This window comes from Pelophylax lessonae, assembly GCF_965119305.1.
Source record: "Pelophylax lessonae genome assembly, chromosome: 3".
Lineage (NCBI taxonomy): Eukaryota > Metazoa > Chordata > Amphibia > Anura > Ranidae > Pelophylax > Pelophylax lessonae.
The window spans coordinates 533,816,074-533,837,832 of NC_138770.1; the positions used below are offsets into that span (position 1 = coordinate 533,816,074).

The 21,759-nt window shown below is 40.6% G+C and overlaps 1 protein-coding gene across 1 annotated transcript in view; it reads right to left on the reverse strand.

Moving 5' to 3' along the window:
* Positions 1–13,894: 13,894 nt before the first annotated feature.
* Positions 13,895–21,759, reverse strand: part of ZDHHC14 (zDHHC palmitoyltransferase 14) — a 139,232-nt gene continuing 131,367 nt past the window's right edge. Inside the window, exon 10 of the mRNA XM_082249829.1 lies at positions 13,895–14,201. Coding sequence (XP_082105955.1) covers positions 14,154–14,201 — 48 coding nt within the window. The 3' untranslated portion in view covers positions 13,895–14,153. The remainder of the gene's footprint in view (positions 14,202–21,759) is intronic.

Genomic DNA, 21,759 nt, shown 5'->3' on the forward strand with positions numbered 1-21,759 from the left:
TGGCATTCTTAAGGAAAGTATGAGACTAACTGTGTGTTTTTTGCCGGTTTGCGGGTGTCCAGGGTCCCTCTATGCGGCGAGTATCATTGCGGTCCGGCGGAGCTCTGTGATCAAGCAGCCATCACAGAGCTCGGAGTCACGCCCCCCCCCCATTAGTATACTTTAAGTTGCTTCCACATATCTAATGGGTAGACGTGTGTGTTTGAGAGCTGCTTCACAAGAACCAGTGAGCTTGTTTGAAGCTTTCCTTGCTTTTGTACTATTGAAATAAGCATTGAAATTCCAGCACCTTATAAATGTGTTTTACTATTATGAAACGAATGGGCTATCAGGGCATCCTAATGTAGTAAAAATTAAACATGGCCAGTTTTGTTTGTATCACAATGCATTGTAGCAAACTACAACACTGATGTGTTGCCTTAGTATGTTGGGGTGCTATTCAATGCGCCAATGCAAAGCCTTCAGTTTTGTAGCAAGCAATATGGGAGTGACCTTAGACACAGGGAAGGGTCCTGTGACGTACTACAAGAAAAAGATTTTACAGGTAAGTAAACATTTCTATTACCTTATCATACATCACAGAACACAAGATTGGCTAATTCTTACATTAATGGAACGTCTAAAAGCAATGCCATTAGGGGTGGGAAACAGATAACTAACAAGCCAATGAATAAAAAAAAAAAAAAACTGAAGCGGCTTCCTGCTGAAGCCTGGACATCCACATGGTAGAATTTAGCAAACCTGTGAACGGAAGACCAGATGCACTATACCTGGGAAACTGAAGCCTGATGCTGGAAGATCCAAGAAGCACCTATGGACATTAGCTGGATTTTTACCATTGTCCCATCATCTGGAGGTGCAGCATGACCTAGAATATCTCACAAAAGGGAGTACACCCCTCACATTTTTGTAAATATTATATCTTTTCATGTGACAACACTGAAGAAATTACACTTTGCTCCAATGTAAAGTAGTGAGTGTACAGCTTGTATAAGAGTGTAAATTTGCTGTCCCCTCAAAATAACTCAACACAGCCATTAATCTCTAAACCGCTGGCAACAGAAGTAAGTACACCCCTAAGTGAAAATGTCCAAATTGGGCCCAATTAGCCATTTTCCCTCCCTGGTGTCATGTGACTCAGTAGTGTTACAAGGTCTCAGGTGTGTTAAATTTGGTGTCATCGCTCTCACTCTCTCATACTGGTCACGAAGTTCAACAAGGCACCTTATGGCAAAGAACTCCGAGGATCTGAAAAAAAAAAAAAAGAATTGTTGCTCTACATAAAGATGGCCTAGGCTATAAGAAGATTGCCAAGACCCTGAAACTGAGCTGCAGCACGGTGGCCAAGACCATACAGCAGTTTAACAGGATAGGTTCCACTCACAACAGGCCTAGCCTTGGTTGACCAAAGAAGTTGAGTTCATGTGCTCAGCGTTATATCCAGAGGTTGTCTTTGGGAAACAGACATATGAGTGCTGCCAGCATTGCTGCAGAGGTTGAAGGGGTGTGTGTGTGGTTGGGGGGGGGGGGGGACCATATGCCGCACACTGCATCAAATGGTTCTGTATGGCTGTTGTCCCAGAATGAAGCCTCTTCTGAAGATGATGCCCGCAAACAGTTTGCTGAAGGCAAGCAGACTAAAGACATGGATTACTGGAACCATGTCCTGTGGTCTGATGAGACCAAAATAAACTTATTTGGTTCAGTTGGTGTCAAGCGTGTGTGGCGGCAACCAGGTGAGGAGTACAAAGACAAGGGTGTCTTGCCTACAGTCAAGCATGATGGTGGGAGTGTCATGGTCTGGGGCTGCATGAGTGCTGCCGACACTGGGGAGCTACAGTTCATCGAAGGAACCATGAATGCCAACATGTACTGTGACATACTGAAGCAGAGCATGATCCCCCGCCCCCCCTTAGGAGACTGGGCAGCAGGGCAGTATTCCAACTTAACGACCCCAAACACACCTCCAAGACATCCACTGCCTTCCTAAAGAAGCTGAGGGTAAAGGTGATGGACTGGCCAAGCATGTCTCCAGACCTAAACCCTATTGAGCATCTGTGGGGCATCCTCAAACTAAAGGTGGAGGAATGCAAGGTCGCAAGATCTCTTAACATCCACCAGCTCCATGATGTCTTCTTGGAGGAGTCGGAGAAGACTCCAGTGGCAGCCTGTGAATCTCTGGTGAACTCCATGCCCAAGAAGGTTAAGGCAGTGCTGAAAAATAATGGTGGTCACACAAAATATTGACACTTTGGGCCCAATCTGGACATTTCCACTTAGGGGTGTACTCACTTTTGTTGCCAGTGGTTTAGATATTAATGGCTGTGTGTTCAGTTATTTTGAGGGGACAGCAAATATACAGTTATACAAGCTGTACACTCACTACTTTACATTGTAGCAAAGTGTAATTTCTTCAGTGTTGGAAAAGGTATAAAATATTTACAAAAATGAGAGGGGTGTACTCACTTTTGTGAGATACTGTATTGGTTTAGAAATTAGCCAATACTGTGTTGTGATGTACGCCATATGATGAAGAAAAAAAAAAAAAAAAGGTATTTCTGAAAAGAAAATGAAATACTTTCCCCTCCACTCCATAACAGTGGTCAGCAACCCTTTGGACCTCACTGAGCACTAAACTCACAATTTTGAATCCCGCAGACCACTAACGTGAATTTTAGATGATTTATACATATAATGCTCTGGCTCTCTGTCCCACACTGCTGCCTTACAGACTCATCACTGGATCTTACCTCTTTATCCAGCCATATGCTAGAGCTCTGTACTCCCTCCCAGTCTTATCAGTGCTGCCATTGGAAGTCCCCTCCTCCACTCCCCGCACTACTCTTGGTGCCTCTCTCTGAGTTTACAGGAGCCGGAAATACAGAGGAGTCATCAGGTATCAATGCGTGCTTGATGGTATTAACTGTCAACGTGCATTGAGAACACTGGAAACATTGGGAGGTATACATCCACCACATGTTGATCTACAGCAGAAGCCCTGGGGACCACTGGTTAGCGATTGCTGCTCTATAAGACACAGTAGTGACAGAAGTCAGCAGAAGAAACCAAAGCCTCCAGAGGGGAACATGGCATTTTTTCTAAATTGTTGCTCTTTTTTTGTTTATAGCGGAAAAAGTAAAAATCGCACAGCTGATCAAATACCACCAAAAGAAAGCTGTTTGTGGGGGAAAAAAAAGGACATCATTTGGGTACAGCGTTGCACGACCGCGCAATTGTTCGTTACAATCACACAGTGCCGAATTGCGAAATACGGCCTGGTCTTTGAGCAGCCATAACCTCCGGAGCTTAAGTGGTTAACCAACCATGTAGCAGAATACAAATTGGCCTAAAATTATGAAAAAAAATTTGATTTTTACTTTTTAAAAAACGAGGAATTTAATTGATTCATCAAGTCTCTTGAGCTCCTTCTGCTTGTCAGCTCCCCCTCGTGGATGGAGGCAAGGTAGCATAAACCCATACATCCGAAGTCCATTGGGAGAATAGAGAGCACTGTGTCCAAAATAGCTCTCTGCCTGGCCAAACACCTGGCTGCATAATATTTTAATGAAGGGTACAAATGTAAAAACATATCAACATGTTAAAACTTTTAATAGATTTTAGGCATTTGGCTTACTTCATATTTACTAATCACATTCCATCTGCTGTTTTTATTTTTTTGCAGTAGCGTTTTTCAGCGTTTAGCTTTTTTTTGGCAAAACTATACTCCCACAAAAGCTTATGGCTCAAAAACGCTGATAAACAACGAAAAGCCAGGTTTTTTGGCGGTTTCCAGCGTTTTTAAGCTTTTTTTTTTTTACCAGAGTTTCAGCATTTTTACAGCTGAAAAACTCCTCTCAAAACCCACTAGTTCGGTTTTTTTTTTTTCATCCAGCCAGAAAATGCCCCTGCCAAAAACTGCTGATAACAGACAGTTTGTGCATGGACACATAGGATAACACGCTGTGGAGTTTACTGGCTGCAGAGAAAACATCTGAAGATAAAAAAACAGCAGCTGTAAAAACGTCCTGTGTGCATGAGGCCTAATTCTTTAAAATGCTGAAAAACGCAGCTATTCAGCATTTATGTTCTAGCAGTAAGTGAAAAATATATATTTATTTTTTTTCTGAATTTTCACTTTTTTGTTTATAGCGCAAAAAAAAAAAAAAAAAAACATTGCACAGGTGATCAAATACCACCAAAAGAAAGCGCTATTTGTGGGGGGGGGGGGGGGGGGAGGACATCCATTATTTTTGGGTACAGTGTCAAAGGACCGTGCAATTGTCTGTTAAAATAATGCAGTGCCAAATTGCAAAAAATGACCTGGTCATTAAGAGGGTAAAACCTTCCTGTCCATAAGTGGTTAAATACGCTATGCTCTCTATCCTGTGTATCCTTCCATTTTAACCTCAAACCCTGCCTAACTTAGAAATAGTTTATGTTAATTAGAACACAGAAGGCATAGTAGTGGCCCCTTTGCTTCCTGTTATGTCACCAGGACATGAAGTAGGATTGAATCTCTTCCATGGAGAAAGAGCCAGAGCCAGCAATAAACATACTTTTTAAATAGTGTAGACATAGATTAAAAGGTAGGCATTGTTTGTGTACAACATGGGAAAATTAAGGAAGGTAGCAATTTATTACTTACTGCTCTGTGCATAGAACTATTTGCTTTCTCTGCACTTTCCTGGCTATGTGAAATCCTTGCTCACTCAAGCATATCACAGCATGCAAAAAAAATGGGACCCAAGTCACATTTGTACGAGAATATTAATAAGCTGTAATTCAAATTCATGATTTATAAATGGTATGAGACACAAAGTTTTCTCCTTAATGTAGTAGCAGTAGATGAAGATACATGCTTTAAAATTTGTCACCACCTAAATAAATATTTAACCTCCATGCTCCAATAAAAGCTAAGTTAAAGAGCTGAACATGTAAGGAAAAAAGGGTGATTTGGCATAGATGGCATAGAAATATAGAATGTGTCGGCAGATAAGAACCATTTGGCCCATCTAGTCTGCCCAATATATCTGAATCCTATGAATAGTCCCTGGCCCTATCTTATATGAAGGATAGCCTTATGCCTATCCCATGCATGCTTAACTCCTTCACTGTATTTGCAGCTACCACTTCTGCAGGAAGGTTATTCCATGCATCCACTACTCTCTCAGTAAAGTAATACTTCCTCATATTACTTTTAAACCTTTGCCCCTCTAATTTAAAACTGTGTCCTCTTGTGGTAGTTTTTCTTCTTTTAAATATGCTCTCCTCCTTTACCGAGTTGATTCCCTTTATGTATTTAAAAGTTTCTATCATATCCCCTCTGTCTCTTCTTTCTTCCAAGCTATACATGTTAAGGTCCTTTAACCTTTCCTGGTTAGTTTTTTCCTGCAATCCATGTACTAGTTTAGTAGCTCTTCTCTGAACTCTCTCTAGAGTATCTATATCCTTCTGGAGATATGGCCTCCAGTACTGCGCACAATACTCCAAGTGAGGTCTCACCAGTGTTCTGTACAGCGGCATAAGCACTTCTCTCTTTCTACTGCTTATACCTCTCCCTATACATCCAAGCATTCTGCTGGCATTTCGTGCTGCTCTATTACATTGTCTTCCCACCTTTAAGTCTTCTGAAATAATTACTCCTAAATCCCTTTCCTCAGATACTGAGGTCAGGACTGTGTCAAATATTCTATATTCTGCTCTTGGGTTTTTACGTCCCAGGTGCATTATCTTGCACTTATCCACATTAAATTTCAGTTGCCAGAGTTCTGACCATTCTTCTAGTTTTCCTAAATCCTTTTCCATTTGGCGTTTCCCTCCAGGAACATCAACCCTGTTACATATCTTTGTGTCATCAGCAAAAAGACAAACCTTACCATCGAGGCCTTTTGCAATATCACTTATGAAGATATTAAACAAAATTGGTCCCAGTACAGATCCCTGAGGTACCCCACTGGTAACATGACCTTGTTCTGAATGTTCTCCATTGACTACAACCCTCTGTTGTCTGTCACTCAGCCACTGCCTAATCCACTCAACAATATGGGAGTCCATGCTCAATGACTGCAGTTTATTGATAAGTCTTCTATGTGGGACAGTGTCAAAAGCCTTACTAAAATCTAGATATGCAATGTCTACTGCACCTCCACCGTCTATTATTTTAGTCACCCAGTCAAAAAAATCTATAAGATTTGTTTGACATGATCTCCCTGAAGTAAACCCATGTTGTTTTTCATCTTGCAATCCATGGGATTTAAGATGTTCCACAATCCTATCCTTTAATAGGGTTTCCATTAATTTGCCTACTATTGATGTCAGACTCACTGGTCTATAGTTGCTCGATTCCTCCCTACTACCTTTCTTGTGAATGGGCACGACATTTGCCAATTTCCAATCTTCCGGGACGACTCCTGTTACTAATGATTGGTTAAATAAATCTGTTAATGGTTTTGCCAGCTCACCACTAAGCTCTTTTAATAATTCTGGGTGTATCTCATCAGGACCCTGTGACTTATTTGTCTTCACTTTAGACAGCAATCTTAGAACGTCTTCCTCTGTAAAGACACATGCATCAAACGATTCATTAGTCATCCTTTCAAGTGGAGGTCCTTCTCCTTTTTCTTCTGTAAAAACTGAACAGAAGTATTCATTAATGCAGTCGGCTAGCCCTTTATTCTCTTCTACATACCTTCCGTCCTTTGTTTTTAATTTAGTTATTCCTTGTTTTAATTTCCTTTTTTCATTTATATATCTGAAGAATGTCTTATCCCCCTTTTTCATAGACTGAGCTAGTTTTTCTTCTGCCTGCGCTTTAGAAGTTCTTATAACTTGCTTGGCCTCTTTCTGCCTAATCTTGTAGATTTCCTTATCTTCATTGCTCTGGGTTTTTTTATAATTACAAAATGCTAGCTTTTATTTATTTTTAATGATTTGGGCCACTTCTGCTGAGTACCACAGTGGTCTCTTCCTTTTTTTGCTTTTACTGACAAGTCTAATGCAATTTTCTGTTGCCTTCAATAATGCACCTTTTAAGTAGTCCCATGTCTCCTGGACTCCATGTAATCCGTACCAGTCTGATAAGGACTCATTTATGACTAATTTCATTTTTGAAAAGTCTGTTTTTCTAAAATCTAAAACTTTTGTTTTTGTGTGGTGTGACTCTTTCACAGTTCTTATATTAAACCACACTGACTGGTGATCACTGGATCCCAAGGTTTCGCCTACAATGACATCATATACCGAACCCCCATTTGTGAATACCAGATCCAAAATGGCCTCCCTCCGGGTTGGCTCCTCAACCACTTGTTGCAGAGACAACCCCAGTAGGGAGTTTAGAATATCTGTACTCCTGGTAGAACTTGCTATTTTGGTTTTCCAGTTTATATCTGGAAGATTGAAATCTCCCATAATGATAACTTCTCCTTTCATTGTCATTTTAGCTATTTCTTCAACTAGTAGATCATCTAGTTCTTTGACTTGACCAGGTGGTCTATATATCACACCTACACGAGTTACTGCATGATTAGCAAACTGCAACGTAACCTAAACTGACTCTATGTTGGCTTCACCAACTTGTATTAGGTTAGATTTAATGCTATCTTTCACATACAGGGCCACTCCTCCTCCTTTCTTGCCTTCTCTGTCTCTTCTGTATAAAGAGTACCCTGGTATGGTTATGTCCCAGTCATTTCTTTCATTAAACCATGTCTCCGTAACAGCCACTAAATCTACATTATCTGATGCCATAATTGACCCAAGTTCATTGATTTTTTTTTTACCTAAACTGCGAGCATTTGTAGACAGGACTCTGAGCTTATCATTTCTTAACCTCTGTGCTTCTGACCTGTTCTGGCATTGTTTCGGGGGGCAATTGGACTCTTGTAATTCCACTCTTTTGCCCCCCCTTCCTAGTTTAAATACTCTTTCGCAAATTCTTGGAGTTGTTCACTAAGTACATTTGTTCCTTTGAGAGAAAGATGCAAACCATCTTTTTTGTACAGTTCCTTTCTATTCCAAGTAGAGCTATCATGAGAAACAAAGCCAAATCCTTGCTCTTGACACCATTTACTAAGCCATATGTTGAACTCCTTTATGCGCCTCTGCCTATCATTCTGAACATTATGCACAGGCAGAACTTCAGAAAATGAAATGGTGGATGCAAAATCCTGTACGTCATTTCCAAGTGTGATAAAAGATTTTTTCACCTCTGACACTTCATTGCAAGCCAGGTCATTTGTCCCTAGATGGACAAGAACATCCACGTCCCCTTCCTGCTTTGCTTGCTTAACAATATTAATAATACGTCTTCTATCTCATCTAGCAGTAGCACCAGGGAGACATCTCACAAAACCATTTTCTTTAAGCTCCACACTTCTTATGATTGAATCACCCAGCAACAGCTGCTTCCTTTGAGACTTCACTTTATCTTTTTTGTCCTTGGCTGCAGGCATAACAAATAACAATGCTTTAAGCCAAAACAGCTATTTTGATTATTTTTTTTTTTTTTTATAAAGTACACTCCAGTCAAAACTGAAAATTCACCACTTCGGCCCCAGAAGGCTCTACCCCCTTAATGACCAGGCCATTTTTTGCGATACGGAGCTGCTTTACATTAACTGAGCATTGCGTGGTTGTGCGACGCTGTACCCAAATAAAATTGATGTCCCTTTTTTTTCCACAAATAAAGCTTTCTTTTGGTGGTGTTTGATCACCTCTGCGGTTATTTTTTGCGATAAACAAAAAAAAAAGCGACAATTCTGGAAAAAAAAATTGGATTTTTGACTTACCGTAAAATCCTTTTCTCTGAAGTTCATTGGCAGACGCAGCTCCATATTCTTGACCATTGGGATGTCCCAAAGCAGTATTTACATGAGGGGTGGGAAAACGCAGAAAAGAACATAATTCCCCAAAGGCCAACCAGTGAACATGGAGCTCAACCAGAAACAACTAGAGCTCACGTAGAAAACATACACCCTCAAAGGGAATATTTTCTCTTTTTAACAGCAGCCTGCAAAACCTTGCGGCCAAAAGAAGCATCCGAGGATGCCAACACACCTACTTTGTAGAAATTTGTGAACGTGTGCACAGACGACCAAGTTGCCGCCTTGCAAACTTGCATTACTGAGGCCTGATGGCGAAAAGTCCAAGAGGCACTCAGCGTCCTAGAGAAATGCGCCTTCACAGGGAAAGTTGGAACCTGACTCTTCAGTGAATAAGCTTGTACCACCGTCTGCCTAATCCATCTGGATATGGTCGCGCCAGACGCAGCCAATCCCTTTCGAGGTTCTTCTGTGAAGACAAAAAGAGTCTGATTTCCTGAAAGATTCAGTAGCCACCAGGTAAACCCTAATTACCCAAACCACATCCAAAGAATGCAAGGCAATTTCCTTGGGATGCTTGGGCTTAGGACAGAGTGAAGGCAGCACAATGTCTTCATTCAAATGGAAATCAGAAACCACCTTAGGAAGAAACGATTGACTAGGTCGAAGTATCACCTTATCTCATGATATTGCCACCAATTCAGATACTCTGCGAGCAGAGGTAATAGCCACCAAAAAGGCTACCTTCTGTGACAGTGTAAGCAGAGGAATCTCCCTAATGTTCTCAAAAGGAGGTTTTTGAAGAACAGACAGTACCAAGTTAAGATCCCAGGGAGGTAACAGGGATCGTCTCAGAGGAGCCATATGGAAAACCCCTTGAATAAAAGTGTGAATCTAAGCATGCGTAGCTAAAGGGCATTGGAAAAACACAGCCAAAGCCGACACTTGGCCTTTTTAGTACCCAAGGCCAACAGCTGTTAAACCCCTCTTTGGAGAAAGGTCAAAATCCTAACCACCGAAAAAAGGCGAGAATGCACCTTCAGCGATTCACACCATGAGATGTACGAATTCCACGTGCGATGATAGATCTCCTTGGAGGTAGATTTTCTAGCCTTCAACAGTATAGGAATCACTGAGTCAGAAAGACCCCTCTCCTTCAATACTTGGTTTTCAACAGCCACGCAGTTAAAGCCAGCGACTGTAAAGCAGGATGGAAGATCGGCCCTTGAGACAGCAGATCTTCCCTGAGAGGAAGTCTCCAAGGAGCATTGGCGACCAACCTTACCAGATCTGCGTACCAAGACCGGCGAGGCCAGTCTGGGGTCACCAGAATGACCGGAATCCCTTCCACCTCTATTCTGCGCAGAAGCCTCGGCAGAAGTTTCAGCGAAGAGAACGCATAGATCAGCCAATACTGACCCCAAGGCGAGGCTGTCGTGGCGAGGCCTAGCGCCGGGCTATAACCTGCACACGCTCGCTGGGAGAACTTAAGGATCTAGGATATCCAGTCCGAAAAACCCAGTCCACCTGTTGATTGCAGTTCTCTCAGGAACATAACTATCTATTAAAAATTAAATTACATTGTTTAACAAATAAAACAAAAAATAAAATTAAAATAAAAAAGACAAGCTAAGACCGAAGTCCCAGTCGGGAACTAAGTCCTACTCCTAAACTAGGCAGAAACAAACTGAATCCTATAGCAGAATGTGTGGGTGTATGCCTGCAGGGACTGCCATATAGACGTGGTAAAGATTTTTTCTGCCTAGTGTTCTTCAATGGTCAAGAAGAATATGGAGCTGCGTCTCTCAATGAACAATAGTAAAAAATATATTTCTCTTTCTGCTATAAAACAGCACCAATAAAATTAAAAAAAAAAATTTATTCATCATTTTAGGCCAATATGTATTCTGCTACATATTTTTGGCCAAAAAATCCCAATAAGTGTGCATTGATTGGTTTGTGCAAAAGTTAACGCGTCTACAAACTAGGGGATAGATTTATGGCATTTTTATTTATTTTTTACTAGAAATAGCGCCGATCAGCGATTTTTAGAGGGACTGCGACATTGTGGCGGACAGATCGGACACCTGTAACTTTTCAGGGGACCGGTGACATTACTACTGTAATCAGTGCTAAAAATATGCACTGTTCCTGTACTAATGACACTGGCAGGGAAGGAGTTAACACCAGGGGAGATCAAAGGGTTAAGTGTGCTCCTAGAGAGTGCTTTCTAACTATGTGTGGGATGGACTTAATCTATGAACATAGAGATCTGTGTTCCTGAATAGCAGGAACACAGGATCCACGTGGTCATCTGTGACAGAATGGTGGTTTGCCTTGTTTACATAGGGAGACTGCCGTTCTGTCTCTATGGGGGGCGATCGCAGGTGGCTGGCAGACATCGCTTCTGCCGGACCCACTGATTGGCTCCCCCCCCCATGGCCAATTAGCAAGCGTGCGCCCCCTCTGGCTATTGCACAAAACAACGTAAAGGTATGTAGTTTTGTGCAATAGAGCCGACTTGCCTCAGTAAAAATGTGGCAGCTGGGCAGCAAGTGGTTAAACATTAAGGGGCATACAGGGATTGCAGCCACCCTGTTGAGTGGTTAATTTTTTCATCAAGGTGTTTCTACATTGCACCAGCCCTTCCCGCAGCCTTCTGTCTGTAATCTGGGGATCCTGAAACACATCTGCTCTGAACCTGAACCTTTGAGAAAGCCCACTGGGCGCTACGCATGAAGTGGGCGGTGACGTAATCACACTGGAACTAGGTGGAGGTGTGTATGAAGAGGATTGTATTGTAAAATGCTCGTTTTTTTACTTCTGAAATGTGATTTTTTTTTTTAATATGGAAATAAATGCTTTTTATTAGCGATTTTCACAATGGTTCTTTGCTCTTGCCTCCTATGATTGACACCGCGCTGAGAGCCTCGGATTTGGAGTGTACGGCCAGTGGAAGTGGTGCCACTTTGAACACTGCAAACTGCATATAGACCTCCTTTAATTAGGGAGGTCAAGTCAAGCGGTGAGAAGACCCCCATAGGTGGGGTGAAGGGCACTATGGTGATCAGAGGCAATTACTGAAGACTTTCTGGTGTATGGGACTGCAACCTTTTTTTCATGGACATTGAATCATTTATTGATCGATTGTATATTTAAAAAGATGGACTCATATTAATTCATTTTTTATACATAGATGATTTTTACACTGTTTTCTTTACACATTAAAATTTGAATGCACTTTATTGAAGGAGAGCGCTGCACTTTCTTGTGACTATATATTTATTGCAATTTGTACAGGTGGTTGGATACATAGTGGTGCTAGCTGCTTTCTATAGTATATAGAAAGGAGTAATAGGTGGTTAATACACAGGGTTGGCACAGAAATGTTTTAACACAAATTTACACACACACACATATATATATATATATATATATATATATATATTTGTGTATATGTATATATTTTACCCTAGTTTAACACCTATGCATTTTGCAGTTTTTAGAAACGCACTACAATCCATTTAACATGATTTCTTATGGTACATGTTCACATCTATGCGTTTTTCAGCTAGTGCGTTTTTGGAAAGGGCCAGGTTTTTTTTCCCTGCAGCAGATTGCTTTTTGCGTGTAATAGACTTCAAAAGACCGGCACCAAAAAGCAAGTGTTGCACTTTTGATGAGTTTTTACATGCATTTTGCTTTTTTTTCTCTCTCCATAACACACTGTGTATAGCTGATTGTTAAGGAAGGGGCCGGGAAGCCAACCACCATGGCCTGAACAACTGATGAGTCATCAGCTGTCAGAAGGCTTCCCAGCTGTCAGAAGGCTTCCCTACTGACAGCCAGAATGTAAAAAAAAAAAAAGCGTTGCTGGCAATAAAATAAGTTTGGCAAAAAAAATGGCATGGGGCCCCCCCTTAAATCCATACCAGATCTGTATCCGAGCATGCAGCCTGGCAGGTCAGGAAAGGGAGGGGATGAGCGAGTGCCCCCCCCCCCCCCAAAACTATACCAGGCCACATGCACTCAACATATGGATCTTGTCCCCATGTTAACTCATAAGGACGTGAACAACCAACCAACTATACACAGTTTGTAAAGAGTAGAAAAAAAAAAAAAAGCAACAAAAATGCACCAAAAACGCATGTGTAAAACTGCAAGACGTGTCTGAAAACCGCATCAACCACATAGATGTGAACCTATGGTAAAAGAGCAGCCAAAATGCTTACCTTTACTGCAGGCTCCTTTCAATGTTAAACACATCAGGTCATAGGCGCTTTGTCACAGTCGGTGTTAAGGAGAGAATAGGCTAATCTGAAATCAGTAAGGGTCATGTGCCTATGTCATCACACATGTGTAATGCTAAAGGGAACCTTCTACTACTTTTTATTTTCCATCCAAGGATGTTAACGTAGCTTTATAAATTATATGGTAATATTGTTCTTCCATTGTTATTTCAACCTGTAATAAAGAACTGTCCAAAGCTGGTCACACATTTTAATTTTAGTCCTGGTTTACACCATGTCCATTAAGCAGTGTCTATCTGCACATGACTGCACATGTATGGTGTAAACAGGGGCACATAAAGCAATTGTTTTCTATGTGTCCTGTTCACACCATACATATGCTTGGTGTGCAGAAAAACGCAGCTCAATGAAAACAATGTGAACATGCCCATAATGTACAAAATTCTTCAGATTTTCCAACCATGAATGATGAGGACCCAAGCATTTTCCAACCATGAATGATGAGGACCCAAGCATTTTCCAACCATGAATGATGAGGACCCAAGCATTTTCCAACCATGAATGATGAGGACCCAAGCAAACAATTCATTCAAATGTGTTGGGGCCCTTAAACTTCACATCATATGAAACTCTAAAGCCATCATACAAATTACAAACAGTCATATTCTTCTGTAAAGATAGGAGTGGTTGTGCATCAAGGAATGTAGGAATCCACGGGCAGTGGTTGCTGAACGAACAGATGCATGCATTACTGGTAAGAATGAACACCGTGTATTATATTTGAACTAATGCGGTTTATATATAACACAATATTAACTAACAGAATGCAGTTGGCACAAAGGTCATTTATTCTTCTGAAGCTTACAAATTATAATTACAAAATGAATACATCAGAAGTAATCCAGACCCTGAGATATACTGTTTTTGGAATTTACATTATATACAAGAGGCAGAGGACTGAATTGGCATCTTATAATACAATAGACATTTTCCAGCATGTCTGCTATCCACTGAGCAGCGTTGGTCAGAACAACCAGTTTAGTTTGGCTAATGACACGTTGCTTCTTTCAGCATCCATCAATGATCATTTCTGCTCCATCAGTACAGGCGTCTCTTGGCCTTGGCTCTGGCCCTGAAAAATGGAGCATTTCAGAAAACACATTTAATCAGGATTTTATTATCAACACAATCACATTTCTGCTTAAACTTAAGGTATAATCACTTGATTAAAAAAAAGATGACTTTGGGGTTACAGAAGCGCCCTGGTGGTATATGTAGGATGAAAATAAAATGTAAAAGAGAAACTATATTCTATCCTTTCCTATAAGAGATGTGAAGCTGCTATTGCTGACCATTTACTAAAAGGGATTGTTGCCTGGCTGTTTTAATTTGGTTACCTGCTCTGTGACTCGAGGGGTTCAACTTTTAAAGTGATTGTAAAGTGTAGTTTAAAAAAACAAAAATGTTATACTTACCTGTTAGTTTTGCACAGAGTGGTCCAGATCCTCCTCTTCTCCGGTCCCTGGCTGGAGCTCATGGCCCCTCCCTCCTGTTGATTGCCCCCACAGCAAACAGCTTTCTATGGGGGCACCGAGCTGAGTCACAGCTCCTCGTGTCCATTTAGACACGGAGCTGTGACCTGGCACTGCCCCTTTCTCTCTGACTTTGATTGACAGCAGGGGGAGCCAATCGCGTCGCACTGCTGTCTCAGCCAATAAGGAAGGGAGTCCTGGGCAGCTGAAAACTCCTGGAACATTGCAGGATAAAGGCGGGCTCAGGTAAGTTTTAGGGAGGCTACTGCACACAGGTGGGGTTTTTTTTTTTTTTTTTAATCTATCTTAATGCACAAAATGCATTAAGAAAAAAAAAAAAAACCTTTCTGCCTTTACAATCCCTTTAAATGTTTTACCTACGGGTCCTTTCACACAGGCTCTCTGCCCGGCGGACTCGGTTTTGCTCAGCGGGGATCGATCCGCCGATCCCCGCTGAGCAGGTGGATGAGAGGACGGTCTCTGCTCACTGTGCTGAGATGGGCCTGTCAGATCCCCGCTCTCCTCTATGGGAGATTGGATTAAAATGGACCGTCTGTCCGTTCTCATCTGATCCGATCCTCCAGACGGATGGAAAATAGGGTTACTATCTGTCCGGATTTAACGGACAGGATCGGATCGGATAACAGCGGGTCTCAGCGGACATGTCACCGCTGACATCTGCTCCTCCATAGGGGTGCATGGAGCATTGGATTAGGTCCGCCTGAAAAACCGGCAGGCGGACCGGATCGGAAAGCCCGTATGAAAGGGGCTTAAGGATTAACATAACCTTCACCCAAGATGCACACATTTTTCTAAATTGGATTAAATTAGAAAAATGTGTGAATAATGGGTGAAAACATTTCTAAATAGACTCCAAAGAATTAAATCACAAGGGAAACAGGGACGTGAATCCTCCATTCAAAGAACGAGATATCAATGGCATGCTTCATTGCTTCTCTCGGGAAAGGTTCACTCTTTTACTAAAGGCAAATAGGCTGTTCACTTTGCAAGGTAGCTTTGCTTAGTGAGTCAGGTAAATCGCCCAAAAACTTTTTTTTTTTCTTGCACATAATGGTGTATTCTTTACAATGTAAATTTTCACCACATTCACTGAAGGAAAACTCCCTTTCAAAGTGAAAAGCCTATTTGTCTTTAGTCAAGCAACCCCTTTTTGTACAGTTAGTTTGCCTGATTGTGTGTGTGGTTGCAGATCTTTGATTACATATATAGATATATGCATTTAACAAACATCATAACAAGCGTTACATTTCATTTAGCCTAGGATTACACTAATGCAGTGCGTGAAACCCCTGCGATCTGTGTGCGTTTCCTGCACCGCATTCAAATTATACTGTCCTTGCAATCTGCAACGGGTGTCAGTGCAAGCTTAACGATCCCCCAGACACAGGTCACAGTGCGTTTGCCCACACCAGATTGCATGGTATAAATGTACCATGCAATCCAGTTTCAGTGCAGTTCCAAAACTCTTGCATGCACGACTTTGGTACGGTTTGAGCATATTGAAAATGAATGGGCTCAAATTGTACCACACTGAATCGCATGCAAATTGAACGGGAATGCGTTGAGGTTCCTGCACGATTTACATGCCGTTGTGTGAACTGAAGCAATTTTACTCACATGGAGATCAAGGAGGTGACCTTTGTTCAGCGTATGACATCAGTTAAAGCAACAAATAAAAATAATTGTTAAAATGTATTCCTATTTGACATTTTATCAACCCTTTAACTAGAACAAGCCCCAATTAATCCCCTCTTTGCTATCTATCTTTTCTCAGTGAAAAAAAAATATATTATATATATATATATATATATATATATATATATATATATATATACACACACATATATATATATAGATCTAATTTATAAACAAATTAAAAATGTTTTATTTTCAACAAGTCTGTTCTTCGGAGTGTCACATAAACATTGAGCAAAACTGAAAAGGAATAAAATGCCTTTATGTGCACTCATGCTTTGTACCAGAATCATCATATTAGTATAAACCATATACGGTACTATAATACAGGCCAAATTACTAGATAAAAATATGCATATATTTTTTATCTAAAGGCATACAGTAATATTTTAAAAGCCAGTCAAAATAAAAAAAAAACAATGCAAAATAAAAAAGAAAAAAAAAAACACTGCATTCTTCCATTTTCGTACATTGTTTTGTCTATTACCTGGAATTTTTTTTTTTTTTTTTGCAAAAAATTACTAAATGAAAGCCTTGTTTGTAATAAAGAAAAAAATGTTTTAATTTTTATAGTATCCTAAATTATGACAATGTTATTGTTAAACAGGCTCATAGCAAAAAGGAAAAAAAATCACTCTGGTCCATAAGGTATGAGAGTTTCCACCTACAAAGCGGAAGTAAAAATAAGAAAAAAATAATTGCTAGGTGGTGGGCTATGCAGGTCTCTTCTGCCCAACAAAACCCCCTAAAAGAAAAAAAAAAACCCAAACAAGAAAAAGGAAAAAAAAAAAAAAAAAAAAAAAAAAAAACTTTCAGCCTCTTGCTAATAACATTTTTTTCTCTGCACTGCCTGCAGTGCATGCGGGGTACAGTGTAAGAAGCTCTGCATACATAGGAGTTCCATCATCAGTGGTGGAATAATGGCAGACCTGAAAGAAGAGGTCAGTGGCTTTGAAGGAGCAATGGGAGAGAGGATCGCCATCATACCACTAGAGAAGGGCACACTAAAGGGTAAGTGTACTATAATGTGCAAATAAGCTATGCTTTCTCACACATCATGGCAAGAGCACACCCACCCTGAACATGGTAAAATTTACTTTGAAGCTAAATTTAATCTTCACAATATTAAAAGCATCTGATTGATAAATGCAACAAACATTGAAAAATAAATGCAAATACAAACAACAAATATTTTCTTAATGCTCAATTATTTACAGCTTAGACAGCCCCTCTAGATTTATGTAGACATAAAAAGAAGAATCTGATAAAAAAAAAAAAAAAAAAAACACACTAGACTTTCAAATGAGCGCCTCCTTACCTGATAAGCATTTCTATTATAACTATATGTCAAGGGAAAAAAAAAAAAAAAAACACCACCTTATTCATGCAGTTCATTGCAGCCTCTCTGCAATACAAACATTTTCTCATGTTTAATCCCTAGACCCTGAAGTACAGACGAATACCTGTTGGTAATACCATAAATACATTTAGCTCCTACTTTACTGTTGTAGGCGGACAACACTGTTCTAAAATTGCAAGGAATGGTGTCACTTCTCCCATGTTGTCTTTTGCTAAAGAACAGAATACTTTTCAGTTTCCTCATTTCCACAATATATGGGGGAGGCATTCTGCAATCCAAGGGAACAAGACCGCTTGAAATAAAATTGCAGAATGCACATGACTGCTCTGGATTTCTAAGAGTCAAAAAGTTGCAATAAATACAAGAAAACATAACTCCTTGATGCTGATGTAAGAAATATACAGCCCCACTGCACTGGGCTTTTTGCCATGGGGCCACATATTTGCATATCTCCCTTTGTGCTGGGAGTGTGCCGCACAGTGCGCTCCCAGCATCGAGACTGGGGGCTCACCGAGAGAGGTCCGGGCACCGTACTAACGATCGGGTCCTGAAACTCCCAATTTCGGGTTACCTGATCCCTGCTGTGGTAGCCTCTGATTGGTTACCACAGTGATCAGTCATTGTGAAGCCTGCCCCTGTGTTTCTCTCTGTAAATGGAGAGGAAAGATGCATTGCATCTTTGTCTCTCCTCGCAGACAAGAAAAAAAAAAAAAAAAAAAGTGTGTTTCAAATAAATTTATTTTAAGGAGGTTCCATGCACACTAGCTAAAAAACACACTGGAAAAAACGCTGGTAATAGCTTTTTGTAGTAGAATTTTTGCAGTTCTATTAAAAAAAATAAAGAAAAACGCTATAAGCATTTAGGAGCGTTTCTACAGGAAAAACACTACACGAAACTAAACAAAAACTATTTTTTTTTTCTGCTCCTAGACGCTGAAGCTCAAAAAAAGCTAAAAGCCTAAAGTAGTGTGTATGGACACCAAGGAGAACACTATTGAGCTTTTAGGAGCAAAAAAACAATAAAATATAAACAAAAAATACCTAGATCAAGGTTTGATCCAAGTCAGTGCCAGGATTAGTGTTTGGGTCAAGTAATGGTCAAAGGTCAAAGTCAATATATTTTGGGCAGGATTGTTTTTTTTTTTTTTTTTTTAATTAGTATCAGTGTTCGCTTTTTTTAGGCAGGACAAAAAAATAAAAAGCAAAACATGCACGATTGTTCTGGGATGTACTACGGGTACAAACAACAAAAAACACACACAAAGTGGTATCACTGTGATTTCCAGGAGCAGGAGAATTTTGTTTTGGGTTGCTCTTTGGTGGTAGATTATACTAGTAACAAGGAATATACACCTAAATTTCTGCTGGAAAAATGCTACAAGAAACTATACAAACTTTTTTTTTTTTCTGTTCCTAGACGCTGATGATCAAAAAACGCTAATAGCCTAAAGACCGCTCCGTCCAGCACACGAGGACGATCTGGGAGGTCACACATGTGACCTCCGAGATCATATGCCGGACGGAGCGGTATCACCCGGGTGTCACTTACAGCAAGTGGGTGAGAGACGGATCAGTATCAGGTGGGTGGGAGATGGAGCGGGTGAGAGTCCGAGCAGTATTGAGTGGATGCCGAACGGTATCACCCGGGTATCACTTACGGCAAGTGGGTGAGAGATACTGATCTGCTAGCAGATCTGCTGATGTGGAGTTGCTTATATCTTTAATTTGTACATATGTGAGTGGCATATTCAATAACATTTGTAAATTGAATTATGCTATGTGACATCATTTTACCCTTACATGAGCAATATTTGGAGTATCGGCAATATTGGCCAGTTGCGGGGCCGATACAGATATATCGGCAAAAGTCAATATCGGCCCTCGATATATCGGGCTTGCCGATAATCGGTCGATCCCTAGTTCAAAGGTCAAGGTCAATATATTTTGGGCAGGATTTTTTTTCAAATTAGTATCAGTGTCAGTTTGTTTTAGGCAGGACAAAAAAATAAAAAGCAAAATATGCTGGACTGCACTACGGGTACAAAGAAAAAAAAAACATACAAGTATTTAAGTGGTATCACTGCGTTTGTCAGGAGCAGGATAATTTATTTTGGGTAGCTCTTTGGTGGTAGGTTATGGTAGTAACAAGAAATATACATATATATATATATGTATATTTATATATGAGATATCATAACCATTTACCATCAAATGAAAGCGAAATTTGTCCTGTAAATAACAAGGTATAATTCACCTGGATGGACAAAGTAGTTGTAATATGTACGGTTTTACTAACACATGTCAAAGTTGCAAAATTGGGCTTAGGCATTAGGATTTGTTTTACCCTTGGGCATGAAGGGGTTAAACAGATACACCCCGTGCTGTAAGTGGGCCGGTATGCACTGGTACTCAGTACCGCCACTTCTAAATATGGCTCTTGAGCATACCGCCACCTCTACGTGCGCCTTAGCGTACCAGTACGCTCATTTTGGACATCTGCGCCCTCAATTGCCCCCCCCCCCCAAGAATATTTCCCACTCCAGAGCCAGACCAGTCACCACCAGTGAGTCCCCCTGCTCCGGAGTCCCAGCCCAGGCCAGGGGGGGGTGCTCTGTGGGGACCCTGTGGGGTGGGGGGGACAAAAATTTATAGGCTACAATAGAGTACCGGCACCTCTTTTGGGCCACTTATCTTCAAAGATATATTTAACAGGCCAAAAGGAAGTAAATAAGAAGTGTAGATTGTTGGGGTTTACATACACCAAGTGCATGATAGGGATCTATTACGGAACAGGAGGTTACCAGAATGAAGAAAAAAAAAAAAAAAAAAAAAAAAAAAAAAGAAATCAACCTGTCCAATAGCTACCGAGTTCTGGAGGGCCATATATACAATACAACTGACCATACACTAGTAGATGTTCGAACGAACCTTTGTACAAACATTCAGAGCCGGTTCACACTACCACGACCAGAAAGTCGCCCCGTGACTTGAAGAGACTTGCTTAGAGACTTGGAAGAGACTTGTGCACTACTTTGAAGAGACAGGCGACTTTGTCTGTGGGGAATGCCTGGCTAATCTCTTTCTTCTTCCTGGAAAGTCTGATAACAAGTCGCTTCAATTAAGATAAGGAGGCGACTCCCATTGAAGTATATGGGACAGTCGGATCACAGGTCGCCTCAAAGTAGCACAAGACCCTTTTCTGAAGTCGGAGCTACTTCAGTAGTGCCAATTAAGACGGCACTGATTGATTAACATTGCTTTTGTTATGTCAAGCGACCTGGGGCTACACAAGTCGCCTCACAAGTCGTGCTAGTGTGAATGGGCTCTTATATGAACATTTTCAGTAATTTTGATGAAAGTTGTTTGAAAATATGTCAACTATTTGCTTGCTTTTAACAGTCAATTTTGGAGCACAGACTATCCTGGATAAAAAATATAATGTCAGAAATGTGTTCGTTCTACAAAAAAATTCCATCCCCGCTCCTCCAATTTTTCCTGTCTCTGCTGTCAAAAATGAACTTTAATTTGACCCCACTAACAATTAGAAAATCAAACGTCCTTAAAAACAAAAGTTTTGCACAAATTTCTACTAGAGAATGACCAGCTTTACTTTTGCTTCCTGTTTGGGGAAGATAACCATAGAAGATGGTCTAAAAGACTTGATTTGTACAATATTCTCTACCCGTGTACAACAGGCTTAACTGCTATAGCACTGGTGCAGTGTCAGCAAAGAACGATCAGGTCACATCTCTTAAAATAGGTCTGGAACACTGACTCACCTGGCAAATAGCTCTGAGACACACATACTGTATTGCCCAGCTCTTGGGATCTGCTTATTGGAAAACATCATATAATGTAGAAATCATATAATTCACTACTACAAAAGCAGGACAAACAATCTTAAAATGCATGTCTTTTTTTGTCTCTTCAACATGACTGGACTACATATGGTCAAAAGTCTGCGTTTGTTTTCACATTTCTATCTTGCCTTGCTGTCTGTGCCTGTAATATTCCATGTATGGGCAGACTTAAATAATTCAGATAAGAAAAAGAAATGCTTCCAGCACATCACTAGGATGTGG